The sequence below is a fragment of the Ochotona princeps genome, chromosome 24 (genome assembly GCF_030435755.1).
Source record: "Ochotona princeps isolate mOchPri1 chromosome 24, mOchPri1.hap1, whole genome shotgun sequence".
Classification (NCBI taxonomy): domain Eukaryota; kingdom Metazoa; phylum Chordata; class Mammalia; order Lagomorpha; family Ochotonidae; genus Ochotona; species Ochotona princeps.
Window position 1 is genome coordinate 20,265,484 of NC_080855.1, and position 25,556 is coordinate 20,291,039.

A 25,556-nucleotide genomic window follows, 5' to 3' on the forward strand; every position below is an offset into this window, starting at 1 on the left:
CGCGAGGGCCGGCCCGCTCCCCCCACGTGTCGCCCGGAGTTTCTCCAGCAGCAACATGGCGGCTCCCTGAGAGGAGGTCCCGGCCGCCGCCAGCTGTGCCGCCCGCGGGCCCCTGGGCCGTTGCCGCCCCACGCGCGGCGCCCGCGGAGAGGTGAGTGCCCTGCCGCCCGTGTCCGAGCCCGGGCGTGATCCCGGCCGCGCTCACGAGGCGGCCCGGCGGTCGGGCTCCCGGGTAGGCCGGGGAGGCCCCGCGCCGCGCCGAGGGGCTGGTTGGGGGGTCCCCTCAGGGGCCGGCCGGCCCGTGCGCCCCGGCCGCCCGCCGCTCCCTGCGCTGCCCGGCTCGGGGAGGCCGCGGGCCGTGACTCAGGGTGCCGGCGCCCTGCCCCGCCCGGGCCGTCCTCGAGGGGCGCCGGGAGCACCTGTGCGAGGGAGCCGGGCAGGGTGGGCGTGAGGACGGGGCTGCCCGCCTGCGGGAGAGGGGCGCTCCCTGCCGCGGGTGAACCCCCGCAGGCCCGGCCCAGCACGCTCCTCCTTCAGTTCAATCAAGCGCGGAGTGCCGCGGGCCTGGCCGTTCGGCCGCCGGAGGCGTCTGATTGCAACCCGGCTCAGCTGGCTGGGTTTGGGAGGGGGCTATCAGAAGGTGAGGTCCGAGCCGGCCGAGGCCCGGCAGGGCGTTGCAGGGGCGGGGAGGCCGGAGCCGGCGCTGCCCGTGTCGCCCGCTGGCCTCTCGCTTCGGAAGAAAACATGTTGCCACGTAACAAGCTCCCTGGGATTCCCGTCGGTTGGCTGCATTGCTTTCTCGGTCCCGGGGAGAGGGCCGTGCCACGGAGTTTGTCTTTCCCTGTCTGCGACTGAAAATAAGGAAAGGGGACGCAACTCCGGGTGGGCTTCGGGCAGTGAAGGTAGCGGACGTGGGACTTGAACCTGCGCCGTCTTGCTCCGGAGTCCAGCCTGTCACCCACTGTACCATACTGCCTTTTGCCGAGGAGGTGTGCTGTGTGTAGCTAAGAGGAGGAGTCATCGCTGACACGAGCCAAACCCCGTTTCTGCTCCAATTCTGCAGTTGCTAAGGTGTGACCTTGGGCAAGTTAGTTCCTGTAGCTCACGTTCTCATTTCCGGATCAGCATCCCATGCGGAGACTGGTCAACGTCTCTTCATCTACCGGGCTAATGAGAAAGTGAAATGTCCCTTTGTCTTTTGTACTCCAGGGAGTGCCCACTCCAGGCCCGGCACTGTTACAGATATGGATGACGCTGGTGGATTTTTTTTTTTTTTTAAGATTCTTTCTTTTGGGGTTTTTATTTTTCCTTCCTCCTGCCACTATGGCAGGAGGTCTGGGGGTTTTCTTCCCCTGGAGCCCCCTCCTGTCACTAAGGCAGGAGCTCTTTCCTAAATAAGTCATGCTTTGCCAAAAAAAAATATGTATATATATATATATATATATATATTTTTTTTAATTGTAAAGCCAGATATATAGAGAGGAAGATCTTCCGTCTGCTGATTCACTCCCTCAAGTGGCCACAACGGCCAGAGCTGAGCCAATCTGAAACCAGGAGCCTCTCCCAGGTCTCCCACGCGGGTGCAAGGTGTCCCAAGGCTTTGGGCCTTCGTTGACTGCTTTCCCAGGCCACAAGCAGGGGGCTGGATGGGAAGTGGGGCCCTGGAACTTGAGGGCCTGTGCAGGTGAGGACTTTAGGTGCTAGGCTGCTGCCCGGGCCCTGTTTTGTTTTGTTTTTAAAGTAATGGTTTGCATATGAACTATTGCTTATCAGCCTAATGAGCTCATTTGTGATTGAGCAGCCTGAAGCTGTGTGAGGTCTTCAGCTTTCCCTTGGTTCCAAGTCCTGGTTAAGAATGGGGAGCAAAACCAGACAGGGAGGGGGAGGTGTGGGGTTAAGGTGACCAGGAAGCCTGGCAGTGGTGCCTCCTGAAGGCCTGGAGGAAAAGGGTGTAGGGGACAATTGATTGGATACACAAAACAGAGATACTTCCGGTCAAGGGTGTGGGAACAATTGATGGGTTCTGTAGACTGGCCTCCTCCCATGCAGCCCTGTAGAGGGAAGCTGGAATTAGGTGGACCAGGACTTGCCCACCAGTTTCTAGGATATGTAATGCGAGTGTCTTAGCTGCTAGGCTGCCCACCAGCTCTTGAAGGTTTTTGTGTGGTTGTAGCATCTGGCATGGCTTCCAAAAAGGGCACTGGCTATGGCATGGGGCTGTGACCCAGTAAAGAGATGGAGCTGGCGTTTGAGGTGGAAGTGACAGAGTTGGCTGGTTTGGGGTGACAGGAAGTGAAGGAACCAGGTGCTGCTGCGGTCCCTGCCTGGGGTGAGGTCTCAGGTCCAGAAGGTGTGCCTGTAAGAAGTGAGGGGACTCTGCGGGGGGGAGCTGGGGGGGACATGGGGGAGGGAGACCCGAGTAGATGAGTCTGCTGGTGGGCACCGCGCTCCCTGGAACGTTAGACTGCTGCAATGTTAAGTCCGGGTGGCCTTGCCCAGGAACCAAGGTTTAGGAACTGCTGACGTCTGCTACCCACTTGCCCGCCTACTCCCCCCGCAGCCATCCTGCCTCCAGGTGCTTTTTTTTTTTTTTTTTTTAAGATTTATTTTATTTTTATTGGAAAGTTACATATACAGAGAGAAGAGACAGGGAGGAAGATCTTCTGGCTATTGATTCACTCCCCAAATGGCCGCAACAGCCAGAGCTGCACCAATCTGAAGCCAGGAACCCAGAGCTTCTTCTGGGTCTCCCACACAGGTGCAGGGTCCTAAGGCCTTGGGTCATCCTCGACTGCTTTCCCAGGCCACAAGCAGGGAGCTGGATGGGAAGCGGGGCCACCGGGATACGAACTGGCGCCCATATGGAATCCTGGTGCATGCAAGGCAAAGACTTTAGCATCTCTGAGCATCTGGTCCATCATGGCTGTGGACCAGCGGCCTCCATCCTCCTGCCCCTGGTCCTTCTTGGATAGAGGCCCATAAAACTCATTTATCCCAGAGGCCCCTGACATGTGTGGTCTGGTGCCCATTGCTTGGTTGGTTTTCTCTTTATTTGGTTGCTGTCAGGGTGTTCAATTGGCTTACCGTTACTGTTTTATCAATGATTTACTTACTTATTTGAAAGGCAGAATTACAGGAGGAAGGGTCCGTGTGCTGCTTCACTCTGCAAATGGCCACAGTGGCCTTCCTGGAGCAGGTCCAAGCCAGGAGTTTGGAACTCTACCCAGGGCTCATGTGAGGGTTCATATTAGCAGGGAGCCATATTGGAAGTGGAGCAGTTGGAGGGCCAGTCCTGTGATATGGAGAGTAAAGGTGCTGCTCTATGGTGCTTGTGGTGCCAGTATCCTGTATGGATGCAGGTTCCAGTCCCAGCTGGTCCACTTCTGATCCACTCCCTGCTGATGTGCCTGGAAAAGCAGTGGAGGATGGCCCAAGGGCTTGGGTCCTTGTATCCATGTGGGAGACCCAGGGGAGGCTACTGGCTGTGGACTGGCCCAGCTCCGGCCAGTGTCATTTGAGGAATGACTCTCTCTTAAGCGCTGCCTTTCAAATAAATAAATAAAATCTTAAAAAAAAAAAAAGTGGAGCAGCTGGGACTTGAACTGGTGCCCAATTTGGGTGCTGGCATCCCAGGTGGCCCAACTTGCTGTGCTGTGATGTTGGTCCCTGATCCCTGGCTGTCTGTTGTCCACGTTGTGCCAGGTATGGAAAGCAGCTCAGTGCGTGTGGGACTCCTCAGCGCAGGGCCTGGGGCAGGGCTGTTGGCTGCATGACTGATTGGCGGTCCCCATCTGTCTGTCTCCCTTGCAGATCCAGTCCAGGGACTGCGTGGCTGGCTCTTCCCTAGTATGGCCAATGAAGAGGATGACCCAGTTGTACAGGAGGTAACTGCTGTTCTCCAGCTTCTTTTGGGGTTGCAGGCAGCAGGGGCCTGGGCTGGGTCCCCAGGTTGATCTGCACCTGCTGGCTTCCTGGGGACCCTAAAACTTGGCTGTTTCCACTCCTGGAACCCTCTGTCTTGCCCCAGATGCCTGCACGGCCTGCCTCTCTCTCCCTTGAGGTCTCTCCGGTGTCACCTGACAGGGTGAGACAGCTGCCACCCACTGCTGGTGTCCTGCCCAGTCCCCCATGTCTTGGCCCTCACCCCCTTCCTTGGCCTTGCCTCGGACTTGACCATAGTGTTTATCATTTTCTAAACTTAAGTTCACCTGCTTGTTATCTCTTCCTTCCCCCAGAAAAGAACTTAATGAGGGTGGAGTTTTGTTGTGACCACTATGAGTCTGAAAAGCTGGGTGGGTTTCTGGCACCTTGTAGGTCACGTGGGAACCACTGAGTGAGTGAGCGGGCTGCAAGGCTCCCCACTCTGCCTGGGCTGACCAGGGACTCAGCAGTTGCTGGCCGAAGCCACTGTGGGCTGGGAACTGTGACCTATGGCCAGGCAGGGCGGTGTCCCTGCCCCTGAGATATGTACAGGCTGAGGGCCAGGTTGCCAAGGAAATGGTGTCGCGGTGCCCGTTGAGGGGAGGCCCATTGCAGAGCGGGCCTGAGCAAGCAGAGCAGTTTCCTGGGCAGCGTGCCCCTGAGAGTGGGCCCAAGCCCAGAGTGGGCAGGCAGGAAGTCCCTGTGTCTACCGCGGGCTTCTCCCGAGACAGCCTCGGAAGGTTTGTGGAACATGGAATTAAATGGCTGATTTATTTTGGTGTGAAAAAAAATTGGAAATCCTTGTGTGAAGGGTGTTACTTAAAAAAAAAATAACATTATGCAGAAGCTTCAAAGATTTCAACATTTTGCACCAAGATAAACTTACCTCTCAGTTCAGTGTTTTGCCCATGTTTTGAAGTCTTTGTAGAACCTGGCTCCTGTTTTGAAGGGCAGGGGCAAGGAGGCGGTCCCCGGGGATAAGTACAGGGCCTGGGGCCAGCCGGTTGTTGAATCTAAAGACTCAGATTCCCGAAGGCTGGGGCAGCACTGCCAGTGTGGGGGCTTGGTGATGGTATTACAGGAGGCTGGGGGACCCCAAGGCTCTGGCGTGCATCCTGCTCCAGGGGTGACTGGGCTGAGTCTTGAGGGATGAAGGCACCACCGAGGTTGAGGGGTGGTGTGAGAAGGCCGGTGCAGCTGGAGGAAGTGTGCATGTCAGGGTCCGGGATGGGTGAGGCCGCGGCTCCTGTGCAGAGCCATGAAGCAGAAAGGTGAACTGCTGTACAGTGGAGTGTGAAGCATCAGTGGTGGCAAGAAGCAGCATGGGGCCAGGTGGGTCATGAAGAGCCTGGGAGATCTGAAGACAGGATGCCAGGCTGGTCTGGGACAAGTGGGGAGAGAGGCTCCAAGAGGCCTTCCCCTGTCCCTCCCCTCAGGGCAGCCTCTGAGCAGGGCAGCCCAGGGGACAGTTTCTTCCTGCTGGGTGGTAGTGAACTTGGAGAGGGGCCGGCCGCTTGGTAGCTGATGGGAGGGAGCCCCGGATACTGCATTTGGAGACTTGCTTCCTTTTGTTTTTGTCATCAGCTGAGCTGCTGCCCCTGAGAGATCCGAGGAGCAGGTGCACGCTGGGGAAGGGGCACAGGCTCTGTCTCCTGCTAAGTCTTCTTCCCTTGTTCCCAGATCGACGTATACTTGGCCAAAAGCCTGGCAGAGAAGCTCTATCTGTTCCAGGTAATGACAGGGTGGGGCGGTCAAGGGGTCAGAAGCAGGTGTGGGTGGACGAGGAGCAGTGGACAGCCTCAGTGCCATCTGAGTCTCTGGCACCGGGCTGCCTCATGACAGGGCTCCCCGCCCTGAGCGGTCCCTTCATAGCTCTGCCTCAGTGCCCGCAGCCGCCAACATCAGATGGTAGGAGCACCTGCTGCCCAGGCCCACTGGGGGTTGGGGAGCCCACTTGAACGGGCTGAGGGCACAGCCCTGGGCATCCATTAGCTTCCTCTCTGGCTGGAATGATGTGGTGCAGCGTGTGTGTTGTGCTGAGCATGCTGTTGGCAGGGAGCACTCATGTACTGGCAGCTCACTGGCCGTGGGGCAGGGGCAGCGGCAGCCCTGCTGTTTCTCCCTTCCTCGCTGTCAGGGATAATGATCCTGTGAACAGTGTTTAGAAAAAGTTGTTCAGTTGAAAGGCAGAGTGACAGGGAGGGAGAGTTGGATCTTCCACCTGCTGGTCCATTCACCAAGTGGGTGCACCAGGTGCAGCTATGCCAGGTTGAAGCCAGGAGCCAGGAACTCCATAAAGGCCTTCCTCATGGGTAGCAGGAACCATGTAGTAGGGCTATCACTTGTTGCCTTCCCAGGCACTTTAGCGGGGGACCTGGAGTAGCCAGGACGTGAACCAACCATCTGATATGGGATACCAGGGTGTCAGGTTAAGCCACTGCACCACAATGCTGGTAAGAGAAAGGAGGGAGCATGCCCATCCAATGCTTCACTGTCAGGTGTCTGGAATAACTGGGACTGGGCCAGGCCAAAGCAAGAGCCTGGGGCTTAAGTGGGGCCTGCCATGTGGATGACAGGAACCCAAGTACCTGAGCCAGCAAATCAGAATGAGGAGCAGAGCTGGAACTGAAAGTTGAACCCTCGGGTGTGGGCTGTGGGCTGCGGGCATCCCCAGTCGGGTGTGGGCTGTGGGCTGCGGGCATCCCCAGTGGCATTGGCTGTGGGCTGCGAGTATCCCTAGTGGTGTAGGCTGTGGGCTGTGGGCATTTCCAGTGGTGCCTTACCGGCCGGTCAGGCACCTGCTCCTGCCATAAAAATCATGTGGTCAGTGTGCTTTCATTTCTCATAGTATACACGTGGGAATGAAATTGCTGGGTCTTAGGATGTTTGTGTATTTATTTGAAAGGTGTAGTTAGGGGAGAGACAGAATAGAGCTTTTATCTGCTGGCTGACTCCCCAAGTGGCTGCAGTGGCTGGCGCTAGGCAGGTTCAGAGCCAGCTTCTGGATCTCCTGTAAGGGTGCAGGGTCCCAGGTAGTTGGACCGTCTTCCGCTGCTCTCTCAGGTGTGTCAGCAGGGAGCTGCATCAGAAGTGGAGCAGCTGACACTTGACCCCATAAGCATGCCAACCCAGCAGGCAGTGGCTTTACCTACTAAAGCACTGGCTCCTGATGAGAAACTACCTGGCTATTTTATATTCCAGTAGGAAGGTGATTGCTGTAGGTCCTTTTATGCCCATGTTGCACCTGCAGAACTAGGGCTCAGGGAGACTCCTGGCCTGGCTGAGGGGGCCGTGATAGTGCTTTGAGTCTGGGGAAGAGAAGGCTTGCCATGTTTTCCCCGAGTTCATGTTATAGCCCACGGGGCTGGGAGCCTTTGGGGCCCTCAGATCCTGCATTCTTGACTGAGACAGTGGCCCTACAGTGTGCCAGGCCTCTGCCGTGTCCACACATGGGCTGGCCCTGCGTGGTGAGGACACTCGGACTCAGTGAGATGAGGGACTTGCCTGAGTGCACACGTGGCTGAGTTGGGATTGGATCCCAGGCCAGTCTGCTTCTGGCCTTGCGCCCTCCACTACCCTCACAGCGAGATGTCATGGTCTCCAAGCTGCCTGGGCGTTGGCAGGCCAGCACCTCCAGACCCTGGTGGTCGGGTCTGTTCTAGAAAGGCCCTAGTCATCTTGGAGGGCTTTGTCCAAACCAACTACATTCTGAGCTGTTCCTTCGCATCGCAGCCCCTAGCTCCAGCCCGGGAGGCAGAAGAGGCTTTTGGGAAATGACCACCTCTTTGGGCTGATCTAAACTGGCCCTCTGGCGGGACTGACTGCACACTGCCTCACCTTCAGCAGGCTCGTCCTGAGGCTGTCACGTACTTGGCAGTGGAGCCTCGAGGTTGGGTTCGAATCACCACCTGCTAAACTGCGGCACACTGGGGGTGAAGACAGGGATGGACGTGGAAAGGTGTCCCTGAGTGTGCAGAGCCGCCTAGGAAATAGGGGGCCATTTGCCTGATGGCCACTTTACTCAGGGGCAGGAGCTGCAGTCCTACCTGCCTTAGTGCTTTATTGTGGGACAGTGGCTGCCTAGGCCAAGGGGTGGAGTTCCTGTATGTCATGTAGCTTCAACAGGGAGGGACACTGGCCAACTGCGTTTGGCCGCATTTCTCTCGTCTCTCTCGCCAGATGCCCTAGAAATTTGCAATTGGACTTTTTGGACCTTTACTCTCAACTCTTAGAGCCATGCTCTGTGGTGCCATAGCCTGCAGGGTGGCAGCCTAATGCACGTCCCTTGGCAGTCCGAGTTGGCCTAGATTGCTGTTTGGAAGGAGGCCGGGAGGGGCTGCAGATGTGCCCCACTGGGGAGCTCCTGGTGGGGCTTTTTGGGACCCGCCCTTGCTTCATAGGCCTGGGGTGGCTTTGATTCTTGGCCAGAGCCCCTGGAACCCTGCTCTGGTTGGAGCTGGGCAGGGGGTGCTGAGCGCTTCCTTGCCTCCCCCAGTACCCTGTGCGTCCAGCCTCGATGACCTACGATGACATTCCACACCTGTCAGCCAAGATCAAGCCCAAGCAGCAGAAGGTGGGGCTGCCCTGTGGTGAAGCTGGGGTGGGGGGGCGGGTCAGGAAGCTCCTGCAGAAGGTGGGGCTGCCCTGTGGTGAAGCTGGGGTGGGAGGGCGGGTCGGGGAGCTCCTGGAGGAGAGGCTGGGCCCGTTGGGGCCTGGTTGCTGGAGAAGGAGTAACAGAGTTAGAGGAGAACCAGTGGCTCGCAGAGGCTTGGAGGCCAAGGAAGGGAAGTTTCCAGAAAGAAGGTGGGCAGCTCTAGGAAGGAAGACGACTTAGAAAATGGGCACGGTTAAACTCGGGTGCCCAGGAGGGTCTGAGTGACCGTGAGACAGGTCTGGTATAAGGCTGGTTCAGTGTCTAGAAAGAAGGGAAGCTGTGGACAGGAGACTCGGACGTGGCCCCAGCCCATCATGGCTATGGCGCAGTAGTGTTTAGGATTGCCAGTTCTGGGGACTTGGAGAAGTTGGAGATGGAGAATTTTGGGAGAAATCTCTTGACATTTTAAAGTGTTGGCACCTAATTTAGATCTTTGGGAGTGAAGTGGGAAGACAGAGGTGACCAAGCAAGCACTGGCCAGCCACTTCCTCCCCGCAAAAAAAGCCACTGACATTTCTGATGGGATTTGAGCCCCATTTCTGGGCCAGGACGGGATTAGGAAGTGGCTGTGGTGGGGTGGGGATTCCCTTAGGGTCCTCATGGCCGGGGGTGCTGGGTGTCTGCAGGTAGAGCTGGAGATGGCCATCGACACCCTGAACCCCAACTACTGCCGCAGCAAGGGGGAGCAGATCGCGTTGAACGTGGATGGCGCCTGTGCCGACGAGACCAGCACGTACTCCTCGTGAGTGACCGCTGTGATTGGATGTGAGCCCTGGCAGGCTTCAGACTGACGCTGATCCCTCTGCGGGTCCCCGGGCTCTGGACCTCTGGACTGGGCGGGGTGGGAAGCTGACCCTGGAGCTCCTGGCATTGCTTGTTTCTTGGTCCACAGACAGGGCTGTGTGAGTGTTCTCACTCCTCGGCTGCCTTGCTGAGGCCAATGGAGGCTGCCTCGTGGCCGTGGTCCCTGCTGGGGTCTGGGAGGAGGAGGCTGTGTCTCTGGGACGTCCTTCCCCTGACGGTTCCCCTGTGCTCCCAGGAAGCTGATGGACAAGCAGACGTTCTGTTCTTCTCAGACTACCAGTAACACTTCCCGTTACGCGGCTGCACTCTACAGGCAAGGTACCCAGGGGCTGGCCGTCCAGGGGAGGGTCCTTACCTGCTTAGGGTCCAACTTTCCTCCTCTGTCCAAACTCCAGGCACTCTCGGGGGTGATAGCTCGCCCAGGGCCTGGAAGGAGCTTGACCTGGCGGGCTTGTGCTCCTAGGTCACAGACCCACCCACAGCACAGCCTGACTGGTCACAGTGGCAGATTTCTGCCTCCAAAGACAAGGGAGCCAGCGATTCCGTTCCTAGTGAGCACACACTCCAGACAAGAGCAGACGTGTCCAAGTCAGGATGGGCAGGGCGTGGGCAGGGCGTTGGTGGCTTCTAGGGCTGGGGACAGAGTGGGGTGGGGCTTAGTGGCTTCCTTTTGTGTTGATGAAGATGCCTGTGGTGCTGGCTGCACAGTGAGTCATGCTTTACTTTGTTTTTAAAGATTTATTTATTTGAATGAGTTAGGTCTTTCATCTGGTGGTTCGTTCCCCAGGTGGGTGCAGTGGAAATGCTTTCAGGCCTCCCACACAGATAGCAGGGTCCCAAGCACTTGGGCCATCTTTTGCAGCTTTTCCTAGGTCATTGACAGGGAATTGGAAGTGGAGCAGCTGGGACATGAACTGGCACCCTACGTGTAGTCCCAGAGTTGAATGCTTTAAATGTGCGAATTGTTTGGTATGTGAGCCACATCTCGGTAAAGCTGGGACAAGTACAAGGGACTCACTGAGTATTTGGAGCCTGTGCAGCAACAACCAAAGCTAACTGGGACACTTGGAGAACGGAGAGTGATGTCACAACTAGTGCCAGGAGCTCTTGCCCCAGGCCACGGCGTGTGAAGGCCGTGGCCACATCTCTTACAGCCAGAACCTGTCGTTCAGACGTCCTGACCTAGCGCTTGACTCCCCCTGGGTCCGAGGGCTTCTCCTCCATGCCCGTGTTGAGTCAGTCCACCTCTTGGCTCTGCCTCCCAAAGCACGGGTCTGGTTCATGCTGACAGGCCACAGTAGCTGCTGCTCTGGCCACACTGGCACTCACAGCCCTCCTAGCCGAGTGACTGGGATTTGGAGAGGGAGCTGTGGTGGGAGGGTGAGGAGGAGGAGAAATGTGGGTATGGGCAGGCAGTGAGGGTGGTGGTCTGGCCATGGTCTGTAGGCAAAGAGGTGATGTGTTTGTGGGTGTGTGAGTGTGGCGTGCTTGTGTTGCCCAGTGTGGCTGGAGCCAGCTGTTCAGGGGAGGAGTAGAGGCTAGGAGCGAGCCTAGGAGGGTGGGAGGACCCGAAGCAAGTGGCTCTCACTAGAAGGGGCCCGGCTCTTGGCCTACTCTGGGTGGTGTGCTGGCTGTGTTCAAGGCTCTTAGAGGGGCTGCACGGGGGTCGGGGCAGTTTGACTGGGGGCTTCGGCCTTAGCCATGGGTGGGCCAGCTCCAGGTCCTGGCGGCAGGTCTGAGCCCGTCTTCTTCCCACAGGCGAGCTCCACCTGACGCCATTACATGGCATCCTGCAACTGCGGCCCAGCTTCTCCTACCTGGATAAGGCCGATGCCAAGCACCGGGAGAGGGAGGCAGCCAACGAGGGTGAGCCTGATCCTTAGCCGTGCGTCCAGTGGGAGGGACTGTGGGAGAAGGGGCAACCGGGACTGGAATGCAGGGGGCAGCCCTGCCCTCAGCCCTGAAATTCTGGAGCCCGCCCTAGGTCGTGGTGACCAAAGATGTCCCCTTGCATGACCAGATGTGCCCAGGGAGCAAAATTGCCCCAGGTGACAGCCACTTCCAGCTCCTGGAGGCCTCCCTGGGGTGGGGTGGGGGCTGGAGCAGGGTGAGCACCCCCACAGCCGCAGGTGAGAGCCACTTCCAGCTCCTGGAGGCCTCCCTGGGGTGGGGTGGGGGCTGGAGCAGGGTGAGCACCCCCACAGCCGCAGGTGAGAGCCACTTCCAGCTCCTGGAGGCCTCCCTGGGGTGGGGTGGGGTGGGGCTGGCGCAGGGTGAGCACCCCACAGCCGCAGGTGACAGCTTGCTTCCTCTGCAGCCGGGGATTCTTCGCAGGATGAGGCGGAAGAGGACGTGAAGCAGATCACGGTGAGCTGTGGCGCCAATGGAGGGCACAGGTGCCCAGGGCGGGGCAGGGCTGCCTTTACACCCAGCTGCTGGAAGAAGCACCCATGGGTGGGCAGGTCAGAGCAAAAACGGTCTTCAGGGCTCACCCCTTACTGGGGGAGAGGTCCGGAGCCTCTGTGCCATGAGCAGACCTTCCTGCCGGGCCCCTGGGTCCCATGGTTGGGAGCAGGAGGGTGGCCTTGCTGGTGTGTGGCAGCTGAGACCCTGGGGAGCCCGGTGCCCCTCCCTTCAGTGCCAAGATGAGAGGTCCCATTTTAATAGGTATTCCTGCTTTAAGGATTGTTAGAGTATTGGCCATTTATGATGCCTTAGGTTTTTCCTGCTTAGAGCCCTTACAGGCTAAAATGAGTAAAATAAAATGAAAGTGCAGTGCAGAGTGGAACGTGGCTGGTTAAACGAGTGAGGCCATAGTGGTCCTGTCTGCAGACCCTCAGAGTGGGCAGGAGCCGGCATCAATGACGAGGGGCTGGGGGCGGTGCTCAGGCTGCTGGGGGCAGTTTTGTCCTCAAGTGCTTGGGGGGGGGCGACCCTCAAGGGCATTCCTCCCCCCCTTGTGACCCTCAGCCCTAATTTAACAGGGAGTGTAAGGCCCGGGGGCTTTAAAGGCCTTTTGTCCTGGCACCCAGGCATCAGGCGTCTGGTCCAGTGCAGCCCTGGGTGGGTATACCAGGCACAGGAGCCTCCCCGCCTGTCGTGGCAGCTCAGGACCGGGTGAGGGAGCTGCAGTGGGTTCTCTGCTCCCCTGGCAGGGGCTGGGCTAGCAGCTTGGGAAGTGTCGCTGGCCCAGAGGTGTGACCTCCCTCCCCTCCATGTAGGTGCGATTCTCCCGGCCGGAGTCGGAGCAGGCCCGCCAGCGGCGTGTGCAGTCCTACGAGTTCCTGCAGAAGAAACATGCCGAGGAGCCCTGGGTGCACCTGCACTACTATGGGCTGCGGGTGAGCCGGTGCTGCCCCCGGGGTGGTGGGTCCTGGGGGAAAAGTCCCAGTGAGGGCAGGCCTCTGGTGCAGTGGCTGAGAAGCTGCTTGGGAGCCCTGTCAGAGGGCCTGGGTTAAAGTCTAAGTTCCACTTTTTAAAGATTTATTTATGTAAGATTTATTTTTGTTTTTATTGGAAAGTCAGTTATACAGAGAGGAGGAGAGACAGAGGAAGATCTTCCATCTGTTGATTCACTCCCCAAGCAGCTGCAACGGCCGGAGCTGAGTTGATCCGAAACCAGGAGCCCGGAGTCTCTTCCGGGTCTCCCATGCGGGTGCAGGGTCCCAAGGCTTTGGACCGTCCTTGACTGCTTTCCCAGGCCACAAGCAGGGAGCTGGATGGGAAGCGGGGCTGCCGGGATTAGAACCGGCAACCACAAGGATCCTGGCGTGTTCAAGGCAGGGACTTTAGCCACTGGGCTGTTGCACCGGGCCTGTACTGCCGTTTATTGTGATATTCTGGACAAGTCCCCTAGCTGCTCTGAGTCGTGATGTGTGTCTGTGAGAGGGGAGTAGCAGTTATGGGGTACTACTCGGCCATCTGAATGGAGCCTGGCATGTTGTAGGTGCCCAGTGCGTGGTGTGGCTACATTGCAGACAGGGATGGAGGGGGGTGCAGGTGAGGTGGGAGTGAACCGTGTGGCCAGGTGGCCTGAGGGGATACCTGGGCACTGGCTGAGGCTGCTGCCCCTCCTCCCCAGGACAGCCGCTCTGAGCATGAGCGCCAGTACCTGCTGTGCCAGGGCTCCAGCGGGGCGGAGAACACGGAGCTCATCAAAGCACCCAGGTGGGACTGGCCAGCCAGGGTGTCCCTCGGAGCTGTGTCTCCCTTTCTTGTAGGAGGGTGGGCCTGGGAGGAGATGACCCCTTTTCGGTGGGCGTCCCTGGGAGTTGAGGGGTGCTGGGCAGGTGGAAGGGGCTCTGCCTGTGAGGCCGCTGCTGCCCCACCCTGAGTCCTGTTCTCCCACAGCGAGTACCTCATGATGCTGATGCCGCCCAGCCAGGAGGAGGAGAAGTGAGTAGGGGCAGGTGGGCCGGTTGGCGGGCAGGTGGCAGCCCCCAACTGCAGCTGGTCCCCACCGAGCCCCCATTCATTGTCTTTCCCACAGAGAGAAGCCTGTGGCCCCAAGCAACGTCCTGTCTATGGCCCAGTTGCGTACCCTGCCCCTGGCTGACCAGATCAGGATCCTGATGAAGAATGGTGGGTGCCACCCTCAACCTTCCGGGGACCCCAGTGCTGCTGGCACCAGGACAGGTTGAGTGTAGGATCCCCTGAGGGCCACTTGGCCTTATCTGAGCGCAGGATGGCTCCCAGGCTGCTGGGCTGCTGGCCTCTGCGCCTTCCCTAGGCCCTGCCCAGACTTGGACTGAGTACAGCGCCCAAGGGCACTGACTGCAGCCCGCTGGCCTGGCCTGGACTCCTGCCCCGGCACTCGCTGGCCTGCAGGCTGTGCCTAAGCCGCGTGGTGACGGAATGTTCATCTTCCTGGGTGGGCCTGTTAGCAGGATCTCTAAGGCCTCTGTGGGCAGTGCCCTGTACCCAGCGAGTGGCTCATAGCTGCCAGCTTCTGCCGCTGCCTGCGTGGTTACCCACGTTCTGGGGTGGGGGGGCGAGCCTACGTTCCCGTCTGATGTGCCCTGCTCCGCCTCAGTGAAGGTCATGCCTTTTGCCAACTTGATGAGCCTCCTGGGCCCCTCGGTGGACTCCGTGGCTGTTCTGCGTGGCATCCAGAAGGTGGCGATGTTAGTCCAAGGAAACTGGGTGGTGAAGAGGTACGTTGCTGTGCGGTCTCTTGGGAGCGCCTTGACCCTTCACATTCCTGTCATTTCTGATGTTTTGGGCTTAAATCTGCTAGAGTGCTCTCCGTAAATGCTGCCTGTGTCGTGGGTGATATTTTTCTTCTTACCTTCTGCCAGCTGCCTTGTGGTATTTCCACAGTTTGCCTAATTTGGAATTTTCTCTTTAAAAGTCACTCCTCCACTTTGACATAACACAGCTGAAGTGACAGGCGTTCGTTATTCTCTTCCAGTTCAGTTTTTTTAAAAAAGTACATTTATTTTTGATAATGTTTACGTAGTTAAGGATGCACGCCCGTGTGAACCACCACTTAGCATGGAAGGGTCCAGGAAGGGGGGCAGGTGGGTAAGAGAACTGCTCCCACTCTTGCTTTCTGTTCTTCCTGTTTGTGGGGGAGGAGGAGAGGCGGCTGCCAGCAGCCTAAGTGCTCCAGGACCTGAGGATGTGGGGCGGCCACTCAGAGTCACCTAGGGTGCCTTATTGGAGCGTGTTTCGAGGGTACTGTTGAAGTGGCTTTGATGTTTTCGTTGCTCCAAGGTTCAGGAACTCCCTCCAGAGTCCACTGGCTGGCACAGTCCACCTCAGTGTCAACTTGCTCAGAAACCTGCTGTCAAACCTCAGCCAGGAATGTTGTCCGTTTTGTTCCGCCCTCCATGGTGTTAGATGTCCTCTTCAGGCTTCAGCGAGCCGTCATTTCCTCCGTGCTCCTGAGCATGCTGCCCACTGCACAGGTCTCGGCAAACACGGAGACCCAGTTCTGACACGTGCACTCCTTGATCGGAGCACAGGTCCTGTGATTTTTCCCTGTGGATGGAGTTTTGAGTCCAGAGGTCTAGTTGGGGATCCTCAAAGAAACCTCGCTAGAGGTAACCCCAGACCTGACGCCTGTGTGAGCCAGGCAGTGTGGGGTCTGCATCTGTCTGCCCCCTACATCACTCACTCACACACTCTCACACACACACACACACACACACACACACACACACACACCAGACTGTGTTACGTTTGCCACCTCTGCCTCACCTTTGTGGACAGCCCGCTCCTGCGATTTGGCTTGTGGCTTTTCAGTGGGCGATGGTGTGAGAGTGGGGCAGGGTCGGCAGAAGCCACGCTTTAAGCTGGGCACTGAGGACCTTCCCTGGGCTGGTGACGGTGCCGGCAGAGGCCGTGGCCATGGCGGTGCCGTGTGTTGCTAGGCTAGGGTGGTTGGCAGGTTCATTCTGTGCATTTTAATGAATGTATTTTTATTTTTTTTTTTTTTAAAGATTTATTCCATTTTTATTACAAAGTCAGATATACTGAGAGGAGGAGAGACAGAGAGGAAGTGGAGGTGCCGGGATTAGAACCAGCGGCCACATGGGATCAAGGCGAGGACCTTAGCCACTAGGTCACGCCGCCAAGCCCATTTTTATTCATTTTTTAAAAAAATTATTTTTATTGGAAAGTCAGAATTACAGAGAAAGCGGCCGCAATGGCTGGAGCTGAGCCAAGCTGAGCCGAAGCCAGGAGCCTGGAGCTTCTTCTGGGTCTCCCACACAGGTGCAGGGTCCCAAGGGTCCCATCCTCGACTGCTTTCTCAGGCCATGAGCAGGGAGCTGGATGGGAAGTGGAGCAGCTGGGATTAGAACTGGCACCCACATGGGATCCCAGCAGGTGTAAGGCGAGGACTTTAGCCACTAGGCTACTACACCAGGCCCATTTTTTTTTCTTTTTAGTAATTTTACAAGGAAAACGAGATGGGAACAGAGAGTAAACTGCTGGTTTACTCTCAACTTCCTACAGCAAGCCGTGACCGTGCGGCCCATGTGGTGGCAACAGCCCAGCTGCTTGAGCCATCACTCTCACCCCTAGCACACGGGGTGCACACAGGAGGCCGGGATTGGAGGCAGAGCAGGGACTCATGGCTGTGCACTCCAGTGCAGGATTTGGGTGCCCGAAGGTGGCATCTTGAGCACTCCCCCAGGCGCGGGTGTGTGTGTTCAGTGTGTGTGTCAGTCTCAGCATCGTTATGCCGTCATACTCCTCTGCCGGCCTCACGGGCCCTCGCTGCAGCGCTCCGCCTGCCTCCCGCCTCGTGCTCTGCCCCTTCCTTCCCCGTGGCTGTGGTGCTGGCCTGCTGCTGCTGCTGCTGCTGCATTCCTTGCTCTTGTTATCTGTTCACTCCTGTTTTTGAGCAGTACTTGCAGAAAGGTCCCTGTTAAAGGCTGCATGGTTGGTTGCCCAGCTATGCATGTGATGGCCACATGGTGGCACTGTTCGCTCAGCCAGCACGTTGTGGTCCTTTTCCTGGGAGACTGCATGAAGACCTGTACCTGGTACATGGGACCACGTATGTGTTTTTGTGCCCTGAATGGGTGGTATGGCCATCTTCTAACACAGCTGTGGGCCTTGGTCCAGAGCAGCAAAGGAATTTGCTAAATGTCCTGTAGTGTGGCAGCCCCAGACCTGGGTTAGAACTTGATCTTCATGGGGTGCTTGGCCCAGCAGGGAGCACACCTCCCAGGACGCGTGCATCCTACATTGGAGTGCTTGGGTTCGAGTCACAGCTCTGCTTCCCGTTCCAGCTTCCTGCTGATGTGTACCTAGAGAGGTAGTGGGGGGAGGCTCAGCTGCTTGGGCTTGTAGAGTACCAGGAGTTACTGGTCTCTTCCTATAGGCTGCTGAGAGCATTTGGGGTGTGGGGGTAAGCCAGCAGATAGGTCTCTGTGTCTCTTTGAAAACAACTGGGGCTTTGTGGCTCATCCTGAGCCTGCGTGGTGCTGCCACTGAGTGTGGCCTGGACTGTGGCTGCTGTGCCAGACCCAGAGGCCTAGCGGAGCACTCCTCTCCTACCCTGCCCGTGTCTCAGGGAGAGGAGACCTTACTGACAAAGTTGTTCAGTGGGTATGTCTTGATGGGTGTGTGCTGTGCTCCCATTCACATGTTGTCCCTGCCATCCTCAGGCAGCTTGCGGGCCTGGGCTGGGCATGGGTCCAGCTGTACATGCTGAACACTGAGGCGCAGCCTGGGTTGGGCATGGTCATCTGGTGCACACTGAGTGGGCCCTGCCCTGGGCATGGCGGTGCAGGACAGACAGGCAAAGCCCCCACCTCCATCGCCATGTAGTGGATGGTTACCAGGTAGGGGTGAGCAGGGGCGAGGGGAGGACCTCCTGCAGAGGTGTGGGCTGAGGGTCCTGGCAGGCACTGGGGAGCTCCTTCACCCCTGGGCCTAGAAGTGCTCCAGGCCGGGTCTGTTCTCTGCCTTGCTTCCATTGTCCTCACGTATCCCTTAGCCCAGTTCATCTGAGGTCTCTGCCCACCCAGTCCTTTAGACGGCTTGTTTCAGCCACTCCATCCTAGTGCCATGGGCTTCATCTGCAGGGCTGATGTCCTCCGGGGTGCCTGGCTTGTGGTCCCGTGGTCCCTGGGCCCCTGGCCCTCCCTGAATGAGCAGTGGCTGGGCCATTGTGGGGAAGGTGGGTGGAGAAGGGGGAGGAGGAAGAAGTCTTGGGAATCTGGGAAGCAGGTGTCTTTTTCCGGCTTGCCTGGGTTAGGAAGGGTGTGGGCTGAGCTGGGCTGGGCTGAGCCGGGAGGGCCAGGCCTGGCCTTCATTTCTGGCCTGGAGCTGGAGGAAGGGACTGAGGCCAAGGACCAACTTGCCACCCCACCACTGCTTGTGTTGATAGTGACATCCTGTATCCCAAGGACTCGTCCAGCCCTCACAGTGGTGTGCCGGCCGAGGTGCTCTGCAGGGGCCGTGACTTTGTTGTAAGTACCCAAGCGGGGGGCCCGCTGCCCTTGTGGGGCAGAGGATGATGGTGCGAGGGATCCCGCTGCTGCCCTTCTGCCCCTCCTTCCGGCCCTGGGGTCTCGGGCTTCGGAACAGGACGCTGCCATCTTCTGGCCCAGGAGCCTGTGCAGTGCTTTACAACGGTGCCCGGACTGGCAGGGAACTTGGGTGGTTGGGTACTGCCTCAGAGCCTCTGCCTGCCCGTGGGTGCCCCTGAACCTGTGCCACCCAAATCCGCTCAGCTCTCCTTCCCTGGGTCTTCTTCCTCTTGAGCCCTTGAGCCCTGTGCTCTTGTCCTCGCGGTCCTGTCTTACTGTGCTCACACGCAGCCTGGTCCCGCGAGAGGACACCCCTTCTCGTCCCGACGCGGCCCCCTGCTCCTTGGGAAGTCAGGGCCTGGGCAGCATTGGGCATCAGGGTGAGAGGGTGGCAGCGGCTCCTGCTGGCAGGCACAGGCTTTACCTGCCCCACGTCCCTGGTTGTCTCTGGAAAAGGGCCAGGGTTGGACCCGAGAGATCCTTTCCTATGTGTCTCCCACTCCCATCCTTGTCTCCTTCCCTGGGAAAGCCAGTCAGGGGCTGAGCTGCTGAAGGGCGGCCTCCGCTTCCCACGTGTCTGCAGAGCCCGTGGGCGCCCGCACTGCCTCCCTGAAACAGCAGCCTTGACCCAGATGAGCAGGATGCCTGCTCCCCTGGGAGTGTTTTGGTCTGGCCGGACTTGGTGGTCCCACGGCCTTGGAGCAGAGGACCACGAGGTCCTGTATAAGGGGAACAGAGGCGGCGCCAAGTTGAGGGGACTCCCCAACGGCTGCAGGGTGAGGACGGCCAGGTGCCACATCCAGGCCTGACACGCCTCACCCCACCTGGGTGCTGTGGGCTTGGGGCCGGGACTTGGAGCAGTCAGCTCTCTGCTCCCTCTTTCCTTAGATGTGGAAGTTCACGCAGAGCCGCTGGGTGGTGAGGAAGGAGGTGGCCACCGTGACCAAGGTGAGTGGCGCCCCTCTTGGTCAGATTTATCACTGCAGCCCGGGCTCCACAGGCTTTGGGGGCGCTGGTCCAGGAGGTGGCAGCTATGGAACCGTGGCATGGAGGGGTGCAGCCCAGGCCTTCCCGGCTGCCGTGCCAGCTCCAGAGCTGCTGTGACCGGCAGACCTTGTGCCTGCCCCCTGGGCTGGGCTCCTATTCCCACCCTGCAGGGCCCGTAACTTGGGACCTCAGACATCCACGTGCGTTTGGGAGCCTGTGCCTCACTGTCCCCTCCCCGCATGCAGCTGTGTGCCGAGGACGTGAAGGACTTCCTGGAGCACATGGCCGTGGTGAGGATCAACAAAGGCTGGGAGTTCCTCCTGCCTTACGACGGCGAGTTCATCAGGAAGCACCCGGACGTGGTCCAGCGGCAGCACATGCTGTGGGCCAGCATCCAGGCCAAGTGAGCGCTCAGCCCTGCCACACGCGCACACAGATGCACTGCCCCACTCAGCCCCCCTCCGTGGGGACTGACCCATTCTGGGGGCAGTCAGGGAGGACTGGGAATGACCCTGGCCTCGGCACCAGGTGACGGGTGTGTGTGGGGCCAGAAGGTCCTGGGGCTGGAGGAGACAGGTGGCCGGGCAAGGTTCAAAGTTGAAAGGATTTCCTGTTCTCTTCAGGTTAGAAAAGGTCTACAATCTCGTGAAGGAAACGATGCCAAAGAAGCCGGATGCACAGTCAGGTGAGGGCTTGGCCCTGGGCGCCTGGCTGTCTGGTCCCCTGCCTGCCCCCACAGGCCTCGGCTGACACCTGCCCAGCAGCAGCATCTCGGGGGCTGAGGCCTTGGGCGCTCCAGGCACACCTGCCCCGGTGGGCCTGCAGCGGGTGGGACTAGAGCTGCTGGCTGGTGCCCCTCCGTGCCTGAGCCCTGGGCACAGGAAAGCAGCATGACCCTGCCTCAGCCCAGCTGTCCTGTCGGGCCTTTGTCTGCCCTGGTCCCGTGCCCTCGTGAACAATGCTGCTCTCCCCACAGGGCCTACTGGGCTGGTCTCTGGAGAGCAGCGGGTCCAGGCGGCCAAAGCCAAGGCCCAGCAGAACCACGCCTTCCTGGAGCGGGAGCTGCAGCGGCAGAAGGAGCAGGTGCAGGCTGCTGCCGTCCTGCCTGGGGTGCGCATCAAGGAGGAGCCGATGAGTGAGGAGGATGAGCAGGAAGAGGAACCTATGGACACTGCACCCAGTGGTGGCCTCAACAGCAAGCTGGCCAACGGGCTGCCTGCGGGGCGGGCGGCGGGCGGAGACAGCTTCAATGGACACCCACCCCCAGGCTGCGCCAACTCTCCTGTGGCCCGGGAACTGAGGGCCTTTGTGGAGGCCACCTTTCAGAGACAGTTTGTGCTCACACTGAGTGAACTCAAGCGCCTCTTCAACTTGCACTTGGCCAGCCTGCCCCCGGGCCACACGCTCTTCAGTGGCATCTCGGACCGCATGCTGCAGGACACGGTGCTGGCTGCTGGCTGCAAGCAGATACTGGTGCCTGTAAGTACATGACAGGCAGTGTCTCCCCTGGCAGGAAGGGGAGAGGTCGGCTTCAGGCGTGGTCCTAGCTGCCCATCTGCCTTGGGGACCTGGTTGTGTGGTGGTGCTGGCAGCACTGCGGTGTGGAGAGGAGTCGGCCTCCTTGGTTCCCGCTGGGGGGCTGGGTGTGGCCTTGGTCAGGTCAGCCTGAGGTGCTGACGTCACTGGCCTTCGGACTGTAGGCTGTGAGTAAGGCTGGGCAGGGAGCAGCACCTCCTCACACAAGCTCCCTTCCAGCTTCCTGCCCCTCCTGCCAGTTTGGCTGTGCTTGGCAGTGATTTGTTCTTTGCAACCTCAGACCAAGTTTCTGGGAGTGCTAGGGCTGGGATTCTGAGCGCTTCCCCAGGCCTGCTCATGTCTGGGCCTGGCAGCTCCCTGTCCAGGCCACACATGCTGGCCTGTTTTTGGTGCCAGGTCTGGGTATGGAGGGAGCCCCCTTTTTTGCTATCAGGAAAGGAGGAGCTGGGGCCAAGTGCTGGGCTGCGGGTTAAGGTGGGCTCCTCTGATAGGGCTTTCCTCCCAGGTGCTGACCAAGCCCGGCAGGGGGAGGAGAGGCTGTGGCTTTCTCGGAACCAGGGAATGTGGATGTGTCCTGGGCCGAGGGCAGAAGCCCCTGTAGCCTGGGGGGGGGCATTCTGGGGCCAGGCCCACCCTTGGGTCTTTGAGAGGCAGACACCAGGTCCTGCTGGTGGGGGGCTTCCTTGGCAAGGTCTCTACAGAAGGTCCTGGGATTTGGAGCTTCTGGCTACCCTGCAGATGGGTCCAGTTCCCTGGGAGTTACACCAGGCTCTGGAAGTGCCTGCTTGATGGTAGCAAGGTTGTCCTGGGGCCCTGCAGGGACAGAGGCAAGGGCGGGCAATGAGGCGATTCTCAGACGCCCCTGCTGTGCCTCCAGGACCCACTCTGGTGCCTCTTCCTTCCGTGGGGTGCTGACCCTTAGAAGGGGGAGGAGACCTTAGGTCTGTGTTTTTCACATGAAGGAGTTTATGGATCCCTGCTGCGTGAAGGGGCTGTCAGCTTACTCTCCTCACAGGGAGCAGGGGAGGACAGCTCTTTGCCTCTCTGGTTAAGGCTCAGCAAACAAGGCTGCTGCACCTGGAATGTGGAGCCGGGGCCTGGAGCCACTGCTCCAGGGCCTCGGACGCTGATGCACCTAGTGGTGTGGTTGCTCGGGTATCAGGGCCTGTGGGAAATCTCCGGGTCAGAGAGCCCTGCATGTTGGGCGGAGTTGAGCTAGTGCTGCACTGACGGGAGGAGCGGGAACTTGGCCCATCCTCCCCGGCCTTGCACTGCTGTGGCACTGAGCAGGTCCCTGGGTTGTGCGGTGGGAAGTGCCCCCCACTGGGCCATGGTCCTAAGTGGGTTGGCGAGGGGCAGGCGGCAGCTAGGTCTCTCCTCACCCCCTGGCTGTGCTAGTTCCCCCCGCAGACAGCCGCGTCCCCGGATGAGCAGAAGGTGTTCGCACTCTGGGAGTCTGGAGACATCAGTGATCAGGTAGGAGCCTGGCTGTCCTCCCAGGAGGGGGGCCTCTCATGAGGGTGGGGCTCTGCGGGGCAAATGCAGCCCTATATGTATAAAGGGCTTCATGAACTTCATGCATATTTCTGCATTTTAAAAATCATTTTCCCATGAGCCCTTTGTAGCCACCTCATAGGTTTCAGGCTTTCCACCTGCTCCTGATTTTGAATGTTGTGTTCTGTGTGCTGTTGAAGATGGCTTTGTCCTAGGGATTTACATTTTCACACAGCCGTCTGTGCCAGAGGCTCCTGGCCTCATCCACCCCCCAGTGCTGCTCTCGCCTGGGGATAGAGGGCTCCTTACCTGGTCCTGCACTTCAGGTTAGAGAAAACAGGCATCAGATAGGATGTAAGGGCTCCATGTTACACCCTGAGGTGTAACTTCAGTTATGAACCTTAAAAAAAATGGTGCATGTGGCATCCAGCGTGTTAGTATTTTTTAAAGATTGATTTATTTGAGAGACATCTTCAGCTACTGGTTCACTCATTAAATGGCTGCAACAGCTAGGGCGGGGCAGGCAGAAGCCAGGAGTAGAGGCTTAGGGGTTTGGGCCGTCTTCTGCTGTCTTCCTAGAGAGCTGGTAGAAAGTAGAGCAGCTAGGGCTGGAGCCGGTGCCGATGTGGGATCCTGGCATTGCGGGTGGTGGCCTAACTTACTGCACTGTGATGATGCCCGTGTGTTTCTGGATCCCATTGTCTGCCCCCTTTGCCTCTGAGGGAGCTGCCCGCCTGCTCAGAGTGTAAGTAAGATGCAGCCTCTGGTCTCGGGGTTAGAAAGCAGCTTGGAGCAGGTGTCCACGGCCAGCAGTGTGGCCAAGTGAGTCGTGCTCTGCCCTGGTGGCTGCTCACTCTGACTTCTCTGGTCCTCCCGCGAGCGTCCCAGGGGGTGATGGGCTGCAGAACTTCTCCAAGAGGTTGTAATAGAACAGAACTGGGGCTTTAGGGGTATTTCTCTTCTAGGACATTATTCTCAGAATAACATTTTCACTGGTTAAAGCATCGACAGGTTTTGCTTGAAATTTTTTCCAAAAATTACCGAGTACGCCGGAACATGATCCAGTCTCGGTTGAGCCAGGAGTGTGGAGAAGATCTCAGTAAACAGGAGGTGGATAAAGTGTTAAAGGTAAGGCTGCTGCCGGCCCCACCCAGAGGCCTGGGGCTCCTGCTGTACGCCTTGGCACTGAGGCTGCACTGTTCCCCCACTAGGGGATGCTCAGTCAGCACAGGTGCTGGGTATGTGCAGGAGGACCCACCTCTTCCACCTGTGTGGCCCGGGACCCAGGGTCAAATCCTACCTGGGTCACTCACTTTTGCCTCTTGAGCTGCTTGTTCCCCTGTTGTAGTCGCAGCCTAACATCAAACAAGCTGGAACAGAATCAGTGTTGTAAAACTCTGGTTTAAAAGAGTTTTTACCTGTCCAGCAGATGAAAATATCTCATTGTGCTACCTGAGACACAAAGCAAGTTGATGGCAGGTGCTTACCTTTACCCGTTCTAGTCAGAGCGACAGTTGACTAAGTATCTTGATTTTGGTCACCTTAGCTGCATGGGAGAACTTCATAAAAGCTTGTGAAAAGAATTTTGGTGCAAAAATTAGTTTTCACAATGTACATTTCACTTGAACCACTCCCAGACCCCCTCACAGTCGGTGTTGCATAGAGCGCATTTGTTTTATAGGCCCTAAACACAGTCCTCAGGAAAGGCGTCGCTGAAGTCAGCCAGCTGTGTGCTCTGGCAGGTGCCCCCGCCCCCGAAAGAATCAGAGAAAAACAGAGATCACCTAGCTGCTGGTTCACTCCCCGAGTGGCCATAACAGCTGGGGCTTGGACCAGACAGAAGCCTGGGTCTTCCATGCCACGGGTGATGGGGACCCCAGCGCTGGCGCCATCTGCTTTTACCCTTCCGGAGCACTGGCAGGGAGCTGGACTGACGTGGACCAGCCAGGACTCTAACCTGCCCTCTGACAGGGGTGGTGGCAGCTTAAGCTGTGCACCCCAGGGGCCCTGGGTAGGCAGCTGTCGACTGCTTGTTTCTGTCCTGGACAGCGTGTAGCAGCTGCTACAATCTGCCCTTCACCTGTCTGTCTGCTCCTAGGACTGCTGTGTGAGCCATGGTGGCATGTGGTACCTTAAAGGGACAGTACAGTCTTGACGATAGTAGTAAACCACTAGCCCCATGAATCCAAGCCTGAGGAAGGAGAGCCGAGCCCACAGTGGAGTCTCGACTTGCTTCAGGAGCCACGAAGCCAGAGGAACTACCGTCTCCCGCCCCGCCCGGTCCAGTGGGCAGAGGGGCTCCACGCAGCCGGTGGCGGGTCAGCTGCAGAGAGGTGGACCGCTCCCCGCAGAGGCCAGCCGGACCTTCTCTGCAGTAAAATCTCAAATTCTGATGTATTTTGCTTACTGTTTGGTTTCGTTCTCATAATAAAGAGAGTGTATACTGACATGGCAAGAGGATGCAAATCATGGGTTAATATTTTCCTTTTTAAACTTAATGCCAACAAGATCTAAGTTATGTTTACAAGATGAAGAAAACCTCAAGGTTTTTAATATTTAAAATGCCTACAAGTCAGTATTTAGATTACCTAGATGCTAAGACTTTTGCCAATTTCATTAAATCAACCAACCTGTTGGAACTGTTTTACTGTTGGGTCCTGCAGCCACCTTACCTTTTACACAGCCTACTTTATGTAGCAGTCTCAACTGTTTACATGAACCATAGCAAAAAAATTAGAATCAAATTAATGTTTGCATAAAGATGCAGACAAAACGAGGTAAGTATGGAGCAGTGTGAAAGGTTACCACACCTTGATGTAAAAAAAAAAATCTCTATTTTGTGTATTTTTAAAATAAATGCTGACACTAAACTGGCGTCGTGGTCCTGCTCTCTTCATGTGGCAGCGCCAGGCTGTGGCGCCTGCGCACACGAGAAGCCCGCTAGAGGGTCCTCGGGCCAGCCGGGCTGGCAGGCACCGCCAGTGACGTGGACCGAGGCCCAGGGTTCCTGTCCCCGTGCGGAAGTGAGTGAAAGTCACGTTGAGCTTCAACACTCCGCATCTAAAACATCAGCATGCAACAAGCAGCGTTCAGAAACTGGCATTTCATGCCGGAACATTCCTCATTTGGACTAGCCTGTGTGCTCAGCTGCCGTGTGCGCGGACAGCACAGCC

The 25,556-nt window shown here is 58.0% G+C and overlaps 1 protein-coding gene across 2 annotated transcripts; it reads left to right on the forward strand.

Annotated features, from left to right (window-relative positions):
- On the forward strand, positions 1-24,830 carry POLR3E (RNA polymerase III subunit E). 2 transcript variants are annotated; one of them, XM_058680257.1, is made up of 21 exons: positions 1-151; positions 3,811-3,884; positions 5,602-5,652; positions 8,417-8,494; positions 9,202-9,317; positions 9,615-9,697; positions 11,138-11,245; positions 11,697-11,746; positions 12,601-12,720; positions 13,461-13,546; positions 13,730-13,774; positions 13,869-13,960; positions 14,412-14,532; positions 18,225-18,306; positions 19,255-19,314; positions 19,599-19,756; positions 19,977-20,038; positions 20,330-20,832; positions 22,288-22,365; positions 23,386-23,511; positions 24,482-24,830. In XM_058680257.1, exons 2-21 carry the CDS (start codon positions 3,849-3,851, stop codon positions 24,536-24,538), a joined length of 2,112 nt encoding a protein of 703 aa, XP_058536240.1. In that variant the 5' UTR covers positions 1-151; positions 3,811-3,848; the 3' UTR covers positions 24,539-24,830. The 2 variants fall into 2 exon arrangements, with proteins under 2 accessions (XP_058536240.1, XP_058536241.1); XM_058680258.1 differs by lacking the exon at positions 1-151 and adding an exon at positions 307-421.
- The last annotated feature ends 726 nt before the right edge of the window (positions 24,831-25,556 follow it).

What these genes read in the sequence shown, in the direction of transcription:
- POLR3E (XM_058680257.1), top strand. Translation starts at nt 3,849, where the DNA reads ATGGCCAATGAAGAGGATGACCCAGTTGTACAGGAG. An exon ending in CCCAGCCAGGAGGAGGAGAA is followed by an intron (nt 13,775 to 13,868) that starts GTGAGTAGGGGC and finishes TCTTTCCCACAG; the next exon opens with AGAGAAGCCTGTGGCCCCAA. An exon ending in GGAAACTGGGTGGTGAAGAG is followed by an intron (nt 14,533 to 18,224) that starts GTACGTTGCTGT and finishes TTGTGTTGATAG; the next exon opens with TGACATCCTGTATCCCAAGG.